This window comes from Montipora foliosa, chromosome 8 (genome assembly GCF_036669935.1).
Source record: "Montipora foliosa isolate CH-2021 chromosome 8, ASM3666993v2, whole genome shotgun sequence".
NCBI lineage: Eukaryota > Metazoa > Cnidaria > Anthozoa > Scleractinia > Acroporidae > Montipora > Montipora foliosa.
The window spans coordinates 10,213,489-10,233,488 of NC_090876.1; the positions used below are offsets into that span (position 1 = coordinate 10,213,489).

Consider the following 20,000-nt stretch of genomic DNA (forward strand, 5'->3'; position numbering starts at 1 on the left):
TATTCACTCTTCCCCTTACCTTAAGAAAAGAAAAGGTAAATTTAGATTATTAGTGTACCTTCAAAAGATTAAAATAATTAACCCATTGACTTTGTCAGGTTGCCGCTCATGACGGATATTGACGTGCCAATGTGACGTATGTTAATTACGGTGGTATGTCAGCGCTAAAAGTAAACCATATGTGCAGTAAATGTACACAAGAGATGAGTTTAGAATTAAATTCAACGCAAGAAGAAACAGTGAACTTCCAGATGATGCAAAAATATTGCTTAAAAGTGATTGAAAACACGTCCTAAGGCTGAACTGAAAATGTAAAAGGAGATTTTTCAAAGCAGCATATGTTAAGCATCGAAGAGAATTGTTTATCACTAACTAACAAAGCGCTTGAAAAGAATACAGTATATATTTCAACTGAAAACATGCCTTGTACAGTATACATTTACATGTAAATCTTATCACTCAATGGATAAAAATTGTTGGAAATTTGCGCGATTCGCCTTGTTTTCTTGCAGGTATAAGCGCAAAAATTACCGTATTTACCAGTGTATAAGTCGATCCCGTGTATAAGTTGACCCCCCATTTTTGATAACAAAAAAAGCAATTTCTTAATTTCTTTGTTAAATGTTCATGGGATACTAATCTTGTATTCTTCGATTTCTGGAACTGTGGATATGCAAAAAAGTCAGGGCCTCAAGAGCTTTATAATTTTGTGGTTCAGCAGTTGTTGTATATGCGGGCATTTTGTCCTTGAGTTTCGAAAAAATTCTCAGAAAATCGAACATGTAAACCTCAAACTAACCTGTTTCGTTGTTCAAGGATAAAGGGCTTTAGAGGATAAGCACAACATCTCAGAAGCAGGAGTCAATCTTTGAAAATAACTTTAAAAACAATGCGAAATGTGCAAAGTTTAATTGGTCCTTGACTTATAATTTCTCACATGACAAACAAACAAAACTCATAAACCAAACAATGCGGGGTATTCCCATCGTTTCATGCGATACCTGATGCATCAGCATTGTTTTCATTTAATTTGATTGCGCAATCGAAAGGATACAAGGCTGCTGCCTAACGGTCGCGCGGTTGCCTGGGACGCCTTTTTGCGAGCGCTGGCGACCAAATTTCTGAACGAGTAGCCTGAACGGGCGCCTAACTTATTACAAGGTGAGTCATCCTCATTTTTAATTAATTAACGCTGGGCTCTTGAAAAAAAATATGACTTGGGCTACTAACTTTTAACATTGTAAGCCCAAAGGGCTCCAGAAAAATTTTCTTAGGCAGCAGCCTTGGGATAAAAAACCAGACCTCATGGAGTCTCTTATCAGCTGTCAAAATCTGCTCACAGGACGACAAATGATTGGTCGATTATCCTTCTAGTAAATCTCCATAACAACAAGACATACAGAATTTACTAATGGGGGGAGGGGCAGAGTCCTAAAAGCAAGACGCCATATTTACGGCCAGTTACGGCCAGTTTGGGTTATTTTGGGGGTTGTCGTGCGCGGCTGGTTACGGCCGATTTGGATGTCAATGGGTTAAGACTGCCAATTTACTGGAGGGTACAGCTGTAGGTGCTGTGAAGGTACGTGTAGCAAGAGAGGAGTCAGCACTCTCCTTGGCAGCAAGGAGGTCACCATGGCAACAGAGCCACAGTCCACCTACCAGTCACCTGTCAACACATCACTTGGAAAAACCAGTGTGTGGAATGTATACTTATTTTTGACTCGGGGAGATTCTTGTGCAGAGATGAAAATTTATTGTAAATTGGAAACTGATGCTGACACAAAACTTATTACAATTGTGCAACTGTACTCAAAGCTGTAAAAAAAGCCAAATTTAGTTTGAGGTAAGCTCTATGTGGGCTTTTTTTATTCTATGCAGGTTTGTCTTGTAACATGCAACAGTGATACAGCCTGGAATTCCCATCTTCTAGGACAAAAACATAGAAAGGTGACATCATTGACATTTATTCTGATGTTAAACATAATTCTAGGAAGTAAAGACCCTACATGTAGTAATGTGGCTTAGAATATCTCATTTTATCAACGCGAAAATATGGCCATGAAGTAGTTCGTGGCATTTTAATAAAAAGTGTGCTCAAAATCATTTGCCCTATTTATCAGATACTTTCTCACTTGAGTTTTAAAATCACTAAAAACTACAGAGTTCCTTGCAGCAGAGAGTAATGAATTAAAACCATTGTAGGCACTATTAAGGATGCTTAGGAGGCAAAATGAATATGTATTTCTCCCGTTGGCATCCCATAGTAGCTATTGGAACAATAATAATTTTAATGCAAAAGGGCTGCCATTTTGTCAAAGTAGTCTATTATCTTCTTTCATTATAATAGCAATAATATAATTATTATTTTATTATTACAAAATTATAATATTATCATTAATATTATTGTTATTATTATTATTATCGTTATTATTATTATCATTGCAGAAATTGTTAATTATTGTAAATAAGACATACAGATGTACCTGAATAGAGGTTTTATCTGTTGTATGTATGTTTTTTTCTTGTCCCATTGGAAGGCCTTAGAAAAACAAGGTGCAGAAAGAGCACAACAAAAAGCCCAGGAGAAATCTTTCACGATGAACAGTTTAAACACTAGTTACACGTATAATCAAGGAGCTGGAAGAGGGCTGAGAGGAAGAGGGGGAGGGGTGGGACCTGTTAGAGGAGGAGGATACACTCCAGGACACACACGCAAGCCGTACGACAAACCTATGCATGCTGTCCAGCAGCCTAGTCCCAGTGGTCCTATTGGTGCGAAGGATTTTGCGACATACCCCGAGCCTCTAATAGGTGAGTTAATTGAATTAAACTCTTTTATTACATATATTCACTACTTGCACAAATCCCATAATACACCTCTTTTACGCCCCAAAAATCTGCATACATGTAGGCATTGTTTTTCAACTTCTCTTGGGACATTTTCATGTCCCAGGAGAAATTGCAAACAATGGTTATGCAAAAGTTTTGGGGGGTAATAGAGGTGTAGTATGGGATTGTGCAAGTAGTGAATGGCAAGCAATTCAAATGGAGCACTCTGATTGGCTGCTCTTTGATCAGGATTTTACAGTATGGACCATTACCGTGGAAACGGTCCGTTTCCCTGTTTTTTCTCTCTCTTTAGAAATTCAAGTTGAGCGAAACACCAAAAAATTTTAAAAAGGGGATTCAGTTTAATTTTTCATCACAACAGTACAACTATAGCAAATGGAATTCAGTTTTACATGTAAAAGGTTACTGTTCAAAGTTCGCTGATGGAAGACGAAGATTACAACCCTGCACCAAGCAAAGAAGTGTCTGATCACCCAAAGACATGATGCCATATTTTACATGTACTAACCTCACTTGCTCTGGACTGTACTGGGGAATATGGGCTGTTAGTCTTCTTTTGTATAGACCTCGCTGCGCTTGGTTTGAATATGTAGTGCCACAACCTCGGGCCAATATTCCCCAGTATGGCCCTCATTCTTGGTTAGTACTTAAGAGTTTAACATGTACGTGCGTACCATGTTCAAGTGCTTTTACTGCAAGTTACACTTTGCAATTGCACCAAGAATATACCCCAGAAAAGATATGATTCGGAAACAATGGAGCCTAATCCTAAACACAATTGAGCTGCATCCTACATGCACACGTATGCTAGTTCGACGAAATGAAATGTTGATTGTGAAGAGCTGGGTGTCTCTTGGAGTTTTGTTTTGTCAGGATAGCAATTTTTGGACAGGGAATAATAAATTAATGAAAATAATAAACATTTGAAAGATCAATTTCTTATACAAAGTGTATAGTAATAATTTGAACAGTAGTAATTAAATTTTTCTTAGGTCCCAATTTTTTGGTCAGTCGTACTATTACGGTAATGGTCAAGCTGCATTGCTTGGCTCAGTATGGCTCCCAGTTGTCTGCATGAAACTGTTTTCCTCATAAAGTAGGATAACAGCTTCTGGGCCACAGCAAGACAGCTTGAAAACATCTCTAAACTTGATTGAGTCTGTTCTAAAGGCTTGCTCAAGCACAAATGAGAGTGCAATAGACATACATGTAGCATTGTAAGCTTACATGTATTTGTGCCACATTTTTGACTTTTGCCAAGAAAATGTGTTGTGGTATATTACCATTGATTTGCTGTACAGAGCAGTTCATGTACAATGTATGTCCCTACAGTTGCAGTCACTGTAAATGATTGTTGTCTTGGGCAGGCAGTAGAAAAGAAACTACTGTTGTGTTGGGCAACTCAATTGAATGTGGACAGCCACATGGAATTTATGTTTTAATATGAAATGGCACTTGTTCAAGTGTTTCTCTATTATGATGAGCTGCTTTGCATGTGGAACTAGTAGCTGTAGTCTTGTCAGACCTTTATACAGGCGCTACGCGGGGATACAAATTTTATCTTCGAGTGCTGAAAGTGTCTCTCACAAGTGAGCGATTATCAGTTACTCTTGCTAATTGTACAGGTACGAACAATTAGAAGTGGAGAAGTATAAGCTTATCTTTCAAATAATCATTATACCCAATCGGTTTCTTTGGATGTAATGACAAGAAAACTCCATGATGCACAGCCGTACAATGTATCCTGTTGCAAGGTTGTCCAAAGGGGCCAACAGTCACAATGTGGCCCTGAAAACAACCTGGGCATGCATTTTGTGGATTAAAACTACATTTGAGTGCATCTTAAAGCAATTTTGATCTCAGGCACTTTTCAAGGCTTTAGGCAAGGTACTTTTGCGTTGGTTATGTGGCCATGAAATAAGTTTAAGAATAGCAAGGTCAGTGGTAAACTTCAACAACGGAAAGCATTGGCTCCTTTCCTTAGAGAAGTCAGCAACTTTTTTCCTTAAGCTGAAAAAAAAAAGAAAGACAGGTTGTTTCAAACCTAAGATTTAAACTCATTTTGTCAATGACAACGTGAAGTTGTCTTAACATGATCATCAAAAATTTTTGCATTTGAAATGTGACATTTGGGAGCATTCTTTTTGAAAATAATATTACTGTATGCCCCAGACATCCCTGGAGAAAAGGGCTGTTGCACCCCTTGTTGATACAGTGGGTTACTCTACTCAAACAAGCCACCCACCCACTTGAAATTTTATTGAACCTCTGCAAAGCAGTGCCTGTTACATGTATTAAACAATTATTGTATGAGGTTGAGCATGATATCATGCGAAAACCAAATTCAATAATTGTTTTATTATACATTTTTTAAACAATACGCGAAAGAAGACATTCATCTGTTGAAAAATGCAATGAGGAGAACACTCCAAGGGGCTTAGTAACTAGGCAGACGTTGAACTTGACATGATAGATGCAATATCTGGAGCAGATATTGCATTTATCATGTCAAGTTCACAAGCTATTGTGAATTGATTGAATGCTCTCGACCAATCAGATTTTTCGTAGTGAGTCTGATGTATAATAAAATAATTGATTGTTCCTGGCATTATTATGAGAGATATACATGTAGTCACATGTAGTATAATTGTTAAGATTTCCGAAAGCTTCTTGGTGGTGTTATTGCTAGTCTTGTTCTGTGGGTAAAGTGCTCTGGTTTTGTATCACCTGTCGTTATCGTAGGGGATGCATAACCCATTACCTTCAGGTAATGAGTCATACATTGATTGGGGTCACACTTGGTCGTTTTTTTAGAATATCCTATATCAAACCTCACTGGTCTCATTCTCACTCAAATCAGTCCAGCTCATCCTTCGCGAAAGACCACCATTGTGCTAGAAATGCCAAAATGGAAGGAAATACTTTATTGTACATAATAATTAATTGTAGAAGTTTTTAACATGGCTATTTCTCATATTACATGTATATCTCAAAAATAGTTGGCGAATGGAGTGTGACATTGTCAAATCTGTAGATGTACATTGTATCATTCTTCTTATAGACAAACAAACTCCCACATTGGGCTTGTGTTAAAAAAACTCAATAATTCATGAAGAACATTGATAAACATCATGTGCATGAGTTTTAAACCTGATAAAGCAATCCTCTTAAGAATTCTTTATAATTTTAATTATAAGGAATAGTATTAAAATAATGAGGAGTGTTTTTCTTGCAAATAATATCTTCCTCTCACATTTTGACCTTTGTTCAGACTACTGAGGGACATTTTGAAGCGGTTCAAAAAACTTGGTTGCACCTCATGTTTTAAACCTGATAAAACAGTGAGCACTGTTCGTTTTTTAAACAGTCCATAAACTATGATTTTATCAATAGGGTATTCATAATAATTATGTTAAAATTTATGTTAATACCGGTATGTTAAGGGTATAAACATGTTACTGGTAACCCACGATGAAGAGATGACTTATTCAATGAGATCTCAATGATACTCAGAAAGAATATAATTATATGAGTGCTCCTTTGCAGGAGTCAAACCTACATTTAAGCTTTTGATTACCAGTGTGGCTGATCTACATGTATCACTGAGCGATAGATGACTCAAGGGAACTACTGTAGGTCATTAAACTACATAATTATGCTTACATGTAGGTGACAAGTTCAAACTACATGTAGGCTCAGAAGTGTAGAATTCAAACCGGTAATCACAAGGTTGCATGTGAATGTTCGACTCCAACAGGGTCCAAGCATTCGGATGTTTTGTGAGTATTCCTAAGGCACCACTGAAAAAAAAACCAAACCATCTGTTCATTTACTGGGGTTAACAATAATTACCATGATATCATTCATTAGAACATTGAGAATGGTAACCCAGTTGTTTACATGATGGCCCTTCTACATAACTTTGGTTAAGAACTCCAACTGGCATGGGAAAACCAGGTGGCTATTCACAAAGCATGGTCAGAAGACAATAATAATATTTATCATTCTTTTTGTCACAGTTTTATCTGGGGAGAGTGTACAAATGGGTTGGAGACCCATGCGAGGTGAATCTGCAAGCTAGCTGGGAGTCAATGTTGATGAGGGAAGGAAATTTGGGGCACTTTCCATTCAACCAAATTTTCCTGGAATTCCGGGCAGGGGAGAGAATGGAACAGAAATTTTCCAGAATTTCATTCTGAAATTTTGGGTGTACCTTGTGAGTTTGGCCTAAAATCCTGGAGATTTGAAACAACTGGAAAACAGTGTCTCATTGGTCCATTCCTCCTCTGATGCAATTACTGTTTACACTTTAGGGCAAAACCCGTTGAGGTGATTGGTTATGGCCAGCCAACGGGAAAATGCTGTTCCATTTGCTACACAAAATTATCTGGTCAAATGGAAAGCGCCTTTGATTTCCTGGATAAAACCCTCGTAGTGAGGTTGAAATCGACTGGAACTCAGTCCACCCACTATCGTGTAGGTGGGAGTTGCAGTTGATGGCCACTATACCTCCCTGACTCCCATCCAGTGGTGAGAGCAGGATTTGAACCTGTTACATGTACAAAAGCAGGCAGATCAAACTCCCCATGCACTAAACTACATTGCTTTGATCCACTAATCTCAAATCCAGGGTGAAAATGTGGACAAGATCTAGTTTTTCATTTTCACCTAAATTTCATGTTCTGGCATGTTTGTCATGCCACTTCTTCTGTTGCTGTAGGCCTGGAGTATGTTACAGAAATCCAGGTTATAGGACAGAGCCCACGATATCATTGTCAGCTGTGTGACTCCAAATTTGACCACAACTTGAAGTTCCCGCACCTTGTTGGAAGTAAACATCGTTTCAATGTGCTGGTGAGTAAGTCACAAAATGAACTTTGTTCATTGCATTTTTACTGTGATCTACTTGCACAGTAAAAGGCCCTGTTATACTTAACAAAAATCTCTTGCAACTTGTCTGCCAATTTTTTTGCAACAAAAGTTCTCGTAATATTGCATGTCAAGTTGCTTGTGGTGAAAACGTTTCTTGCAATTTTTCTCACTCTGAATGATCATGTGGTCAAAGCCATTAATAATTTTTATTTGGCTGATGCCAACATTAGTTGGCTGACTTGACAAAAATTGCAGGATAGATTTTGCATGACACAACCTTGAAAAAGGTTGTGATGTATTTAGAAAAGCATCTTGAAAAGAGAAATCACAAAAAAATTGCAAGAAATCTCTGTAAGGGTTTATTACAGCATGCAAGAATTTATTTGTGCAACTTGTGTCGCAACAGAATTTCGAGGCAAGTTGCATAATTATGATGAACATGTTTCAAAGGATTGTCAGAAAATTAATTTTGTCAGTAGACTGCTGTATTGGAAATGCATGAGGCAATGTCCAAAAACTTTCACTGCAAAACCCTGCATGTAATCTTCAAGGTGTGCAGGGATTTGTTGAACTATCCAGCTGCCATCTTCATCCAACTGTATTTCAGGACAGATAACTAAATAATATTATCTTAATAACAATGTTATAATAATATTGTACATGTAATATTATTGTTTTAGAGGCTTATCTGTTATCATATTTAATTTGATTGCTTCTAAAAAAAAGAAAAAAAGCAGTCAGGTTAATTGTGATAAAGGTTTTGCTTCAAATATTTCTGTTTCATGAGAAAAGAGTTCATTTTGTGGGTTTATTTTGGTTTCTTTTGAAAGAAATCTTGCACTCGACATCTTTCTTGTGAACACCTATTCTCAATTTTGCTTAAGATGAAAGAAATATTACTGTAAAAAAAATTGCATTTGGAATCACTTTAAAAGAATGACCGAAATGTAGAATAATATTTTCAAAAGAGTTACTACAGTTCTCAGTTGAGTATGGCACTAGAAAGTTTCGCGACAAAGTTTCAATGTTTGGGTTCCCATGTTGTCAAGGCCAGCTTGCTTCCTTTCCAAGAGTAACTTTTAGGGCCTTGCCGTCATGAGTGATGAAGCCCGCCAAAATCTTCAAATGGTAACGGCTAAGGTGATTCCCTGGTTTTGCATTGTGTATCCCTGCCCCATTTTTTATTTCATATAATTATTTACTGAGAACGGTGTCATCATGTACCCTGTAGTATTGAAAAAATTAGCAAAAATCTACATTTGCATCCATGGTTTTTTGGCAATTTCATAAAATTGTACAGAAGGAGCTATCATGAGCTGAATGAACAGCCCACACTAAATTTAAATCTATTTTGGAGTGTCAAGTACCCACAAAGGCATTCAAACACATTTTTCAGGTATGTTCTTCATAGAAGGACACCAGGCTCTGCGTTATACATTGGATTACATGTAAAATTGAGCTAAATCTGTCCAAGATTGGGATTGTGCAGGATTTGTCAATTGAAAGTAGCTCAAATAGCTGTATTGGTTAGCGTCTTACCATGGGAACTAGCATGGTGACTGCCCTTTTTTATTACATTTTTATCATCTCCTTTATTGTTACTACAGTGTTTGAAATATTCATCAGAAATATATTGAAGAGTCCTATTTCTAGGCAATGATCTTAAATCAAACTGGTGACCGTTACCAGTTAAATGATGTCAAAACCCGAAAAGTTACCCTTGGAAACAAAGCAAGTTGCCCTTGATAACACTGAAAACTTTGTCACCAAACTTTCCTGCTAGTGTCTTGCTCAACTGAGAATCGTAGTATTTTCATCAGAGCCCAGGCTCATGTAATAATAATATTATTATGATCTCAAAGAACAATCTTAAAAACCCAAAAATTCTTCAAACTATGTCTAATTGCCTGAAGTGCTTATGTGAGATGGAAGTCCAACTTCTATTTTGAAGAGAGCAGGCTTAAGAGTACATTGGCTTACTACAGGTGTACATTGAGCAAACTCTGGAGCAGCTGATAATGCACTTGTAATGTGAGGTGCACTGTGATTTCCTTTAGTCCAAAAGGAGACCTGCATTTCTCCCTGTAGTTGTCCTTCTATGTAGACTTTCATTCAGCTTAGGCACCAACCTAACTGAAGGTCTGTGACAGTAGAGGCCACTCAATGCATTTTAGCCATTCTGGCCTTAATTCAAAGGTTTCCTTGGGGCTTTTGACTGCATTGTTTATCTTCTGTATCCAAGTGACAGAATGGTAATTCTATATTTCGGACACAGTGTACTGATCAGAGCAAGACTTGAGAGGTATACAATTCAGCCAAATGCTTCATTATTTTGTATTTGTATTATATTTTTGGTTAAGCCAAAAATTGTTGATAGTAATAATGAATATTATTATATGGCTTGTGTTTGTAGCCAATATAACGTGTGCTCTGATTGGCTAATTGTGACTGAATTGAAGGGCATTATTCTCCCGTAATGCCCATGGGCCGATTACGGGCTCGCAAAAACAAAGCAAAAGGTAATTAAAAAGCCATATAATAAACTACTTACTAACCAAGGTAGCTTGAGTGCCGTACTGGGGAATATTGGCCCTCGGTCGTTTTTGTACGGACCTCGCTGCGATCTGTCCGTACTGCCATGACCTCAGGCCAATATTCCCCAGTACGGCCCTCGCACTCGGTTAGTAAGAAGTTAATATTATGATATGTGGGACACGTAGTGTTGTGGATATCACTCGCGGACTTCATCCCAGCGTCCTGGGTTTGAATCCCTGCATGTGCTCTCCAAAGTTCTCTCAACTTTCCATCCACTTGAGGTTGGTTAAATGAGTAGTAGACTGAAGTTGTGCATGAATTAGTATAGGAGTAGTGCCCACCACTGCTGTAGAAAATTTGGGTTGAAGCTATTGAAAAAGGAGTGTTTGGGTTGTCTTTGACTGTGATTGGTCTCGTTGCTTTATCCTCCTTACTATGATTGACTATACTGGTCCAAATCTTATAATGCTAATTTCAAAGAATAAAAAAAGTTTATACTTGCTGACTGTAGGATATCATTCTTTTGTCGTACAAAATAGAAAGAAAAGGTTCCAGAGGTTGCTGGACATATCCGTGGCGATGTCAAAAAGAGATCAGAATTGTCCAGTAAGTTGCTTGAAGAAGCGCACAAACTGGAAATGATGGAAGGACGACAACAGGTCAAGACCAGAGTGGAGAAAAGCCCATTCAACGTCATAAACAACCAGGCAGCTGCTAGAGGAGGAATGACAACAAACACGTCAAGAAGAGGTGAGGTATCTTGTACAAAGTTCAGCCGGTACTCAAAGTTGGTTGACTTTTGATCAGCCAGCTTAATCTGGAATGTGAGAGATGTTCCCCTGCGCACACGATTACACAGATCAATGCCTGAAGCAACTAAGGGGAAAGTGTCACCTTTGTTATGACTTTTTCAAAATACCATTAAAAAAATTAATGGTGAGTACCAGAGGCCGCAGATAAGTGCCAGCCTGATGGGCCTTCTAGGCTCGTAGCAGACTTTACCTTCTGCCTACCAGAGACCGCAGGACTCATCTCACAAAATTTGTTGATAACCTCTGCATTACGTTAAAAATCAGTCACACTCTGTATGCAAAGGCACCTAATTCCCAGTGGTGTAATCTCAGATTCAATTAATTTTTTATGTAGCAACAGTATTTTTTAATCAAACGTTTTCTATCTGGTTGTTAACTTGCACACTATCAATTCATTTTGATTCAACTTTTGTTCACACTGTTTAACCCTTTAACACCCAAACCGGCCTAAACCGGCCAGACTTACTTTGTCTAACACCAGACGATTTTATTCATCAATGGGGACCCCCTGGAGTCAATGGGTTAGGAGTTATTGGCAAAGTAATGATACAACAGGATTAAGACAACGTAGATGTATATGCACATAGATAAAGAAGAAGTAATAAGGAATACCGGTATGTGTACAGTGGCCAAAGGAGTAATAGCTTTTGAGTTGGCCACTGTCATGTTAATTTTAAATAAGAAGACCAAGATATTTACACTTAAATAGTGGGCAAGAAAATGAATAGAAATGATTTATAATATTAAATGTACATGTAATTAACGCCCACGTCGCCAGTGGAGGGTAGGTGCCCAGGAAGCCTGGGGGCTGCAACCGCAGTCACATCCCCAAGGCGCTAGAACACCCGACTGGCCTGCCCAACCCGCAACCAAGCCACGAGCCCCCCGCGCCAGGCCCCCCTAAGGCACCCGTCACACTTGAGCCAGATAGCTCAGTGGAATAATAATAATAATAATAATAATAATAATAATAATAATAATAATAATAATAATAATAACACACAAAAAAAAAGAGCACAAAAAAAAAGAAAGGGGGGGAGAGGGAGGGAACGCCGAGAACCACTAAACTCCTAAATCGACTCACAACGCCACGCCAACAGAGCAACAAACACGCTGCAAGCACATTGGACAACGCATGCACTACGCAGGAATACCGCTGAACCATGTCAGCCCCAGGGCTCCCCCAACCTAAAGAGTGCTGCAAACGCTACAAAAACGCATAACAACGCTAACAAACGCCTGCAAAACGCTACTGACCGGACTAGCTCCCGGTCGTGAACCATGTAACTATAACAAACGCTACAGAACGCACCAAAACGCTGAACAACGCTACCAGACGGCCAACACACTAACAACCGCCTGCAAAACACTACTGAACAGACTAGCTCCTAGTCGTTAACTATGTTAAATTTTATTTAACTATATATAATGTAAATACTTCAAGTGCAAATTATATAGGCACACACTAAAGTAAACTAAAGGGATGCAAGGATAGAGGTAAATATTATTACATGAAGATTGTATCCTCACAGATATTGTTTATAATTATTAAAATATGTGAGTGTGAAGCATGAAGTCTCATAATTCTTTGCTTTTAAGGAGGACAGCAGTGGCAAACTAAGTTTGGTGGAGGGCAAGGAGGAGGTCGGGGTGGTCAGGTAGCCACACGGGGAGGAACTCAAGGGTTTACCCGCGGTGGAGCGCAGAGTAGTGTACGCGGTGGAGCACAGAGCAGTGTACGCGGTGGAGCACAGAGCAGTGTACGCGGTGGAGCACAGAGCAGTGTACGCGGTGGAGCACAGGGCAGTGTACGAGGTGGATGGCGTGGGCGCGGCAATCAGCAAGCCACATCTTTCAATCATCAACAGCAATCAGGATTTAACAGGGGAGGCAGAGGCAGGGCGAGAGGAAGAGGAACAGGGGGGAGCAACTCTAATCAAGTTTGGAATCAAGGCTTATCTTTCAGCGGTGAAAAAAAGCAACCATATGCCAGCACTCCTTTCGGCAGCATGGATGATAGTTTTCCATGGGAAGATGGCAATCATGCTACAGAGTAAGTACAATTGCTTGCCAAAAAGCAGTGGCTATACTGTCAGGGTGACGTATGGTACATGTATGGTAACCCTAGAAGATCAATTGAAAGTTTTGAACCCAAATTGTCACTCAAGTTAAATAGTGAAGGCATCATTTTTTTCCTAAAAGTGAAGGGATACATCAAAGATTATTCTGAAAGTGGGTAGCAAAAATTAGTCTGGAAACTCTTCTAAGGCAAGTTGTATGAAAAAGAACTGTTAAAAAACACACACACCACACTGTTTGGAAAGACCCCATTGCTCTGAAGTGGAGACAGTGTGGCTCAGTGGTTAGAGTGCTTGCCTTGAGATCGGGAGATCCGTTCTGTCCACTTGGTCATTTTGATCCTGGTAGTCCCTAGTTCAACTTCTCAGATGCACTTATAAATAGCCAACTAGTTTGCTTCCAGCCAGATAGGATTCTTCTTAAGAGATTTTTTTAATTCTTGGGGAGCAGGGCTAGCGCAGTGATGAGAGCACTCACTATCCACCAATGTGGCCGGGATTCAATTCCCAGACTCTGTGTCATGTGAGTGTTGTGTTTGGTGGTTCTCTGTTCTGCAACCAGAGGTTTTTCTCAAGGTATTACAGTTTTCCCCTCTCCTCAAAAAACCAACGTTTGATTTGATTTGCATTGATTTCAATTTTGTCCTCAATTGGCGAGGAGGAGGGTGGCACAGTCGGTTAGTGCGCGGCCACGGTGCAAGAGGTCCTGAGTTCGATTCCCGGATCTCGCATCCTTGTTTCGACTTCTTTCCTTTCCGTGTAGCTAAGTAGCTTTAAATACCCGTAAAACGGAGCACTGATGGAGAGGGGGGAGTAAAATGAGTGCACTGTCGACCTCAGGTTTGTCAGTTGAATTACTGTTACGAGTTATCGACGTTAAATATGGTTGCTTTACTTTAGTTTACTTTATTGGCACTAGAAAACTAGACAATGACTTTAAAGTGGCTCAAACCTCTTTCAACACTTGAAAGAAACGTTCTTATTAGAAGGATTGATACTGCAACACCTTATCACTTAACAGCAATGTCATGGTACCATATCAAACACCAATTATTGCTGAAAAAGATTCAGTAATTTTTGTGGCAACAGGAAAGCCCTGCAAAAACACCCTATATTTTTCCTTTAGCTGCTCATATCTCAAAGACGAACTTGGTGACCCCCATTTTTTATTTCTGAAAAGTAATCAGCATGCCAGAATGAAACTTTCTGCAAAGTTTAGAAAAATTTTGTGGAGCGGATTCAGAGCCACCTTAAATAATTGAAAATTTAAGGTAGCTCTGAATCCGCCCCACAGAATGTTTTTGAATGTTGCAGAGATTTTCATCTTGGCCTGCTGATCACTTTTGTGCAATAAAAAATTGGGGTCACCGAGTTCGTTTTCCAGATATGAGCAACTTAAGCCAAAATATAGGGTGTTTTTGCAAGGCTTTCCTGTTGCCATGGTAACTTATTGCGTCACAAAAATAACTGCATCTTGTTCAGCTATAATTGAGGTTTTGCATGGTACTATAACATTGCTGTTACGTAATAGTGTTGTAGTGTCAATCCTTCTAATAGAGCGAATTTCAATTGCGTGTCGTAAAACCAAAACCAAAGTAATTACTTTGGCCAATCAAAAATGACGGAGACAATCCAGTAAAACAGTCAAAACTCGAAGTAATTACATATAGCCGACACAAAGCGCGAGAAAATGTGCACGCGCGAGCCACGATTGGTTTTGGTTTCACTTCTGATTGGTTGAAAAAGTGGTGCGAGAACTTTGAGCCAATCACTGAGTGACGCTCAATTGAAAACCGCGCGAAGTGACTACGTACTACGTACTATCACCTTGGTGAACTGGCGGCGAAGCCAAGAGTGTGCAGATTTGATACAACACCGTTGCAAAACTATTTTATATTTTGTTGCCTATCATTTAAAAATTGTAAAATAATAAGGTAGATAACATAACTATCTTACAGGGAACCGATGTTACCTCCAGAGGCATTTAAGCCCAGGTCTCCTCCCCGTTCACAGAATCAACAACAGTTTGGTCAGTATGATGAATATTATGACGATTACTATGGGAAAGGAAAACAGAATACTTCCTTTCACGGTGCAAATTTTGAGGTAAGAACGACGTAAGCTGCAACAGCAATTTTGTCAATGCAGCAATGCTGCAGCAACAGCTACTCGAAGAGATAGAGAAGCCTGAAAAATTGGGTGATGTGGCAGCTGTCGTAACGTATAGTGTGATTGTCTCGCTATCCTAGCCAAAAACAAAGTGTCTAATCGGCATGTGTGGGTGGGTCGTCGGTCGTGGGTCCCTAACCCTAACCCAACCCAAACCCTTTTTTTTATCAACGACTGGAAATTCGCGAAACAGGCAAGACCTAAGACCTAAGACAAATTTGGACCGAACAATGAGGGAGCTAATATATATCTTTTTTTATCTTCAAAGAAACACGACCCACGACCCTCGACCCACCTACCCACGACCCACCCACCCACGCTATTTAGCCTCACCCCCAAACAAAAGACAAAAAACAATTGAAACAATGACTTAGACTTAAAAACAATAGAAGTTGCTCACAATACCAAACAATAGCAGGTTACGAGAGCTGCTACACAACTGGAAAAATTCAGGACTTCAGCGGGGTGTGAAGCCGTGACCTCGCGATGCCGGTGCGACCCTCTAACCAACTGAGCTATGAAGCCACAGGGTTCAAACCTAGTTGAAGTCCTATTTCTACCCAGTTGTTGAAATTGCGTTCATAACTACGAGGATCATAGCTTCACTTGATTTCACATGATATCCGCATTTCAATATATGATCCATTTCATATATCATTTCGTTCGTTGACTCATTCATCACAGGAACATTTGAACCCACAAGTGACCAGCTCCCAATGTCAGTGGCTTCATAGCTCAGTTGGTTAGAGCGCCGCACTGGCATCGGGAGGTCACGGTTTCAAACCCCGTTGAAGTGCTGAATGTTCTCACGGGAGAATAGTATACTTTACATTGTATGTCATTGAGTTTCCAGACTCATGCTAGTGATGTGGTGTAATATATCCTGTGATTGGTGGTTGATTTAAAGGGGTAGTGTCTTGGATTGTTTCTTCAAAACGGCTATTTTAGCTAACAGAAACGATTGTTAAGTGTTTTTACGCGTAGACACGATTAATTTCATTCTTAAACTATTTAGTCTTTGACGTAATTTTCTCCTCGACCCAGCTCTCTCAAGAGTTTGAACTCCCATTAAATAGGAAAATTTATAGTTAAAATAAACAGGTGTCTTTCGGAAATCAGGGCTTAAAACTTGGGTCACTTAGTGTTTAGTTAACATAGTTTTGAAATCCAAAGAAAAAGAAGAATTGATTGGTTATTCATAGTAGCACTTTCATGAACTATTAGTGAACAGACGCGGATCTTTTTTTTCTCTCGTTGACAGTACAATGAATCGTTTTCTAATCCGACTACTTACACCAATCCAAACCCAAGTGGACCCGGCTTTCATTCGCAGAATCAATTGGCCACTGCATCACATCAGGGTGGAAACACTATGACCAGTGGTGGAGCCGGGAACAATAGTGTAAGCCTTCTTCAGGGCGCCATTGCGGACTTGGTGAGCGGTTTTTAAAATCTTACAATAATGACTAAAGATTCCCACTCTTTTGCTGCGTGCGCTAGGGCGAACGAAATAGGCAATTTCCGAGTTCATGCCTGCCTCCTCTTCAAAGCGAGTCTAAGTGCGAAGTTCTTGTTATGAAAATTAGTTTTCATTCATATGTAAAGTAGAACTAATTACTTCGCACTTAGACTCGCTTAGAAGAGGAGGCAGACATGAACCCGGAAATGGCCTATTCTGTTTGGCCTTAAGGGCGGTGCCTGCTAATTCAAAGATATTTCTGTGCGGTTTTTGAATATGCGGGAAAAGCAGATCTCAAGAAGTGTTACTGAAATTCAAAAAGAAAATTGGGGGTAACGACGCATTTTTCAAAGATAATTAATTAACAATAAAAGTAAAAAGCGTTAAAATACAAAGCGATATATGGCGTTCTTTTCCATATTGTTCCCTTCAAAAATTTGCTGGTGTTCCCTTGTTCCCAAAATTACTTTCAAACTTGTTCTCAGCTTTTTGATCCCTGGATGTTTTATGTTCTCTTGTTCCCGAAGACTGATGACATTTTGTCTTTGTTCCCCAGTTCGGTTTAGCCTTGTTCCCTAAAACCCCTACAGGCGTTATGATTCCCAAGCCCTTTAAATAGAATTAAGAGAATGCAATATTTCGACAATTTCAGTCCTAGAAGTACAGCGGGACAATAACTGCCAGCTGAACCTAGTTCAATGGCTTGGTTCTCACGAGTCTACCAAAAGTCATAGGTAGAGCATCCAAATTGGTAATCAGAAGGTCGTAGGTTCGACTCCTGAAAAGAAGCACTCGGATTTTTTCCGAATATCCCCGAATCGTCATCTGGAAAATACTTCTCTTCATTTCATTTATCGGGGTTAACATTTGTCATCTGCTTCTAAATGAAATAGCGAGTTTGCACCATTTGGACCCTCAGTGTCAGTCCTTACAGTATAGCGAGACACCGTAACCCTTTTAGGCACATCACTGTCAAGCCAGCCACTCCGCTGGAGAGAACAAGACCACCAAAACACCCGGGAACTTCATCCCCTACTCCTCTCGAATAGGACGTTGCAGTGCTTACAGCCCTTATCCGAGAAGACTTGAAAGTCTAACCATTTTCAGATGAAATTACAAAGGCAGCACTTTCTCCTCAGTTATTTTAAGATCCTGAGTATTGATCCGACCGGGGTTCCAACCAGCGACTTCCCGCATGACAGCCCGCTGCTCAACCAACTGAGCTACCGGTGCACGGTGGCTCAGTTCGATGTATCAATATTCAGGCATGGCCTCGAGGCTTTACGTTCAAATTTCACGGCTCATTTGTGTTTTCTTTGTCTCACAAATCTCGAGGGAGATATCTAAACAAAAGAACATTCAAATTTAACCATAAAGCCTCGTAGCCATGTGTGAATATTGATATGCCAAACGTGCCCTATTGTTGCTTAAACCTAGTTTAAGGGCCTAGCTCTCACGAGTCTGCTATAGCTCAGGATTGCTGCATCTGAATTGGTTATCGGAAGGACATAGGAGCACTCGGAATTCTTCCGATTATTCCCGAGTCACCACGATCAAGAGAGGACGAGGTATGAGAGCGGATACCCTCATACATGGGCCTCTTCCATTGATAGGTTTTTAAAACCTAATAGACCAATTTCGCTATAAACAAAAGGCATCTGGGGAATAAATGTAAGGATTTGTATGAGTTTGTTCCGTAGAACCTCGAGGTGGTGCCTTTTGTTTAGGATCGAATTTTAATATATCGAAAGTGGGCTATTTTAGGGCATGGTTCAGCTGCACAGCTATTTTTAGAGAGGCTCCTGATTGGCCAGTTGTAATGACGTAAGGAAATTTTAAATATGCGCGGCTTGAGCAGGGATCACCTTCGTCTACGAATCTTCAAAGGTTTTAATCGATGTAAAGGAAAATGTTTGTGGCTTTCCAAACAGAGAGCGATGAAAGCCCCTCCCCGGCCCTCATCATCTAACCGTGTGATATTGGGAAAGAAAACTTAAAATAGCTTTGCGAAACTAAAAATAGATTTTAAAAACTATGATGGGGCTCTCTTACCTCATCCTCTCTTTCCATGATAAATTCATCTCTTTACTCTTACCTCGTGTGTTTCTTTTTAGGGAAAACTAGTCAGCAATGAAGAGGATGCGTCTGTGGCCCTGCAGGTGTCAAATGCATTAACTCAGGCTTTGCTCCAATTTCGCATGAACAACCTTCCACAAGAGGTGTGTGACGAATTTGCTGTCGTCTCAGTTTTCGGGACTAGCTCTTGCAGAGCTGTTTTGCGCGCGAGACGAAGTCAAGCAGAACAACTACCATAGAGAGTTTACGTAAACGAAACTTTTACGAAAACTCTTAAAAGACGTTTCTTAGGTAAACAATTAATGATAAAAACTAGCGATAAAAAAGTGAGATCAACCTTACGACCTCTCCGAGGTCATTTTCAAGTTCGATTGAATGGTTTTGAAAGTAGCATATAGAGGCAAAGAGTGTCAAAAACCGATAAAAATGTATAACTCTAAAATAATAATGGGCTAAAGTAACAATGGAAAGGTGTACGAATGAACCACATAAGTAATAAAATAGCTATGAAACCTTTAAGATATTAAAATACTAAGTCTCAAACAAATAGCTTTAATTTGCCCGTCTGGAGTCGTACTGTTCATTAAGAGTCGGTCCAAACTGTACTATTTGGAAGAATTGAATCTACCCAACTGTTTCGCTTAAGGTGATTCCTCAGAAAAAAAAGTCGAACGATTTTCTTGAAACTTCCCCTGAATGTTCTCTTCTAATCCCTATTTTCAGAACTACAATAAAAAAAGATATGTTACCGTGCTTGCTTAAGATATTATGGGCCAATATTACCCCATTGATGCCTGTACTCATACTACTCACGCACGTTATTTCATCGGCTCAGGGTACACTTTGCGGTACCTAAACGAGAGGGTTTTTAAAGTAACATTTGAAAAAACACCTGATAGGTAGAAAGTCTAGAGCATATGGAAGACTGTATTATATAGTTTATGGAAAAATCACTCAGCTTAAAACGACGTCGACTCAAAAAGTTTCTCGAGTCGTTGTTTTCAAGATAATTTACATCTCTGGGAAAGGGGCTTTGTGTACGTTTTTAGCTATATCTTTTTTTCGTTCCGATAAATTTGTTTAAAAACTTTTTAAAGGAGATTATTTGTACACCAAAATTATCCAATAAAAAATATAGGTCACCGTGCT

The 20,000-nt window shown here is 39.4% G+C and overlaps 1 protein-coding gene across 2 annotated transcripts in view; it reads left to right on the forward strand.

The window, feature by feature from the left end:
- Positions 1-20,000, forward strand: part of LOC137968011 (uncharacterized) — a 29,527-nt gene that overhangs the window by 2,429 nt on the left and 7,098 nt on the right. For both annotated transcript variants that reach the window (XM_068814623.1, XM_068814622.1), the window contains exons 3-10: positions 1,879-1,947; positions 2,538-2,811; positions 7,571-7,704; positions 10,797-11,007; positions 12,669-13,122; positions 15,106-15,253; positions 16,578-16,751; positions 18,890-18,994. In XM_068814623.1, the coding sequence (XP_068670724.1) occupies positions 1,879-1,947; positions 2,538-2,811; positions 7,571-7,704; positions 10,797-11,007; positions 12,669-13,122; positions 15,106-15,253; positions 16,578-16,751; positions 18,890-18,994 (1,569 nt within the window). The remainder of the gene's footprint in view (positions 1-1,878; positions 1,948-2,537; positions 2,812-7,570; positions 7,705-10,796; positions 11,008-12,668; positions 13,123-15,105; positions 15,254-16,577; positions 16,752-18,889; positions 18,995-20,000) is intronic.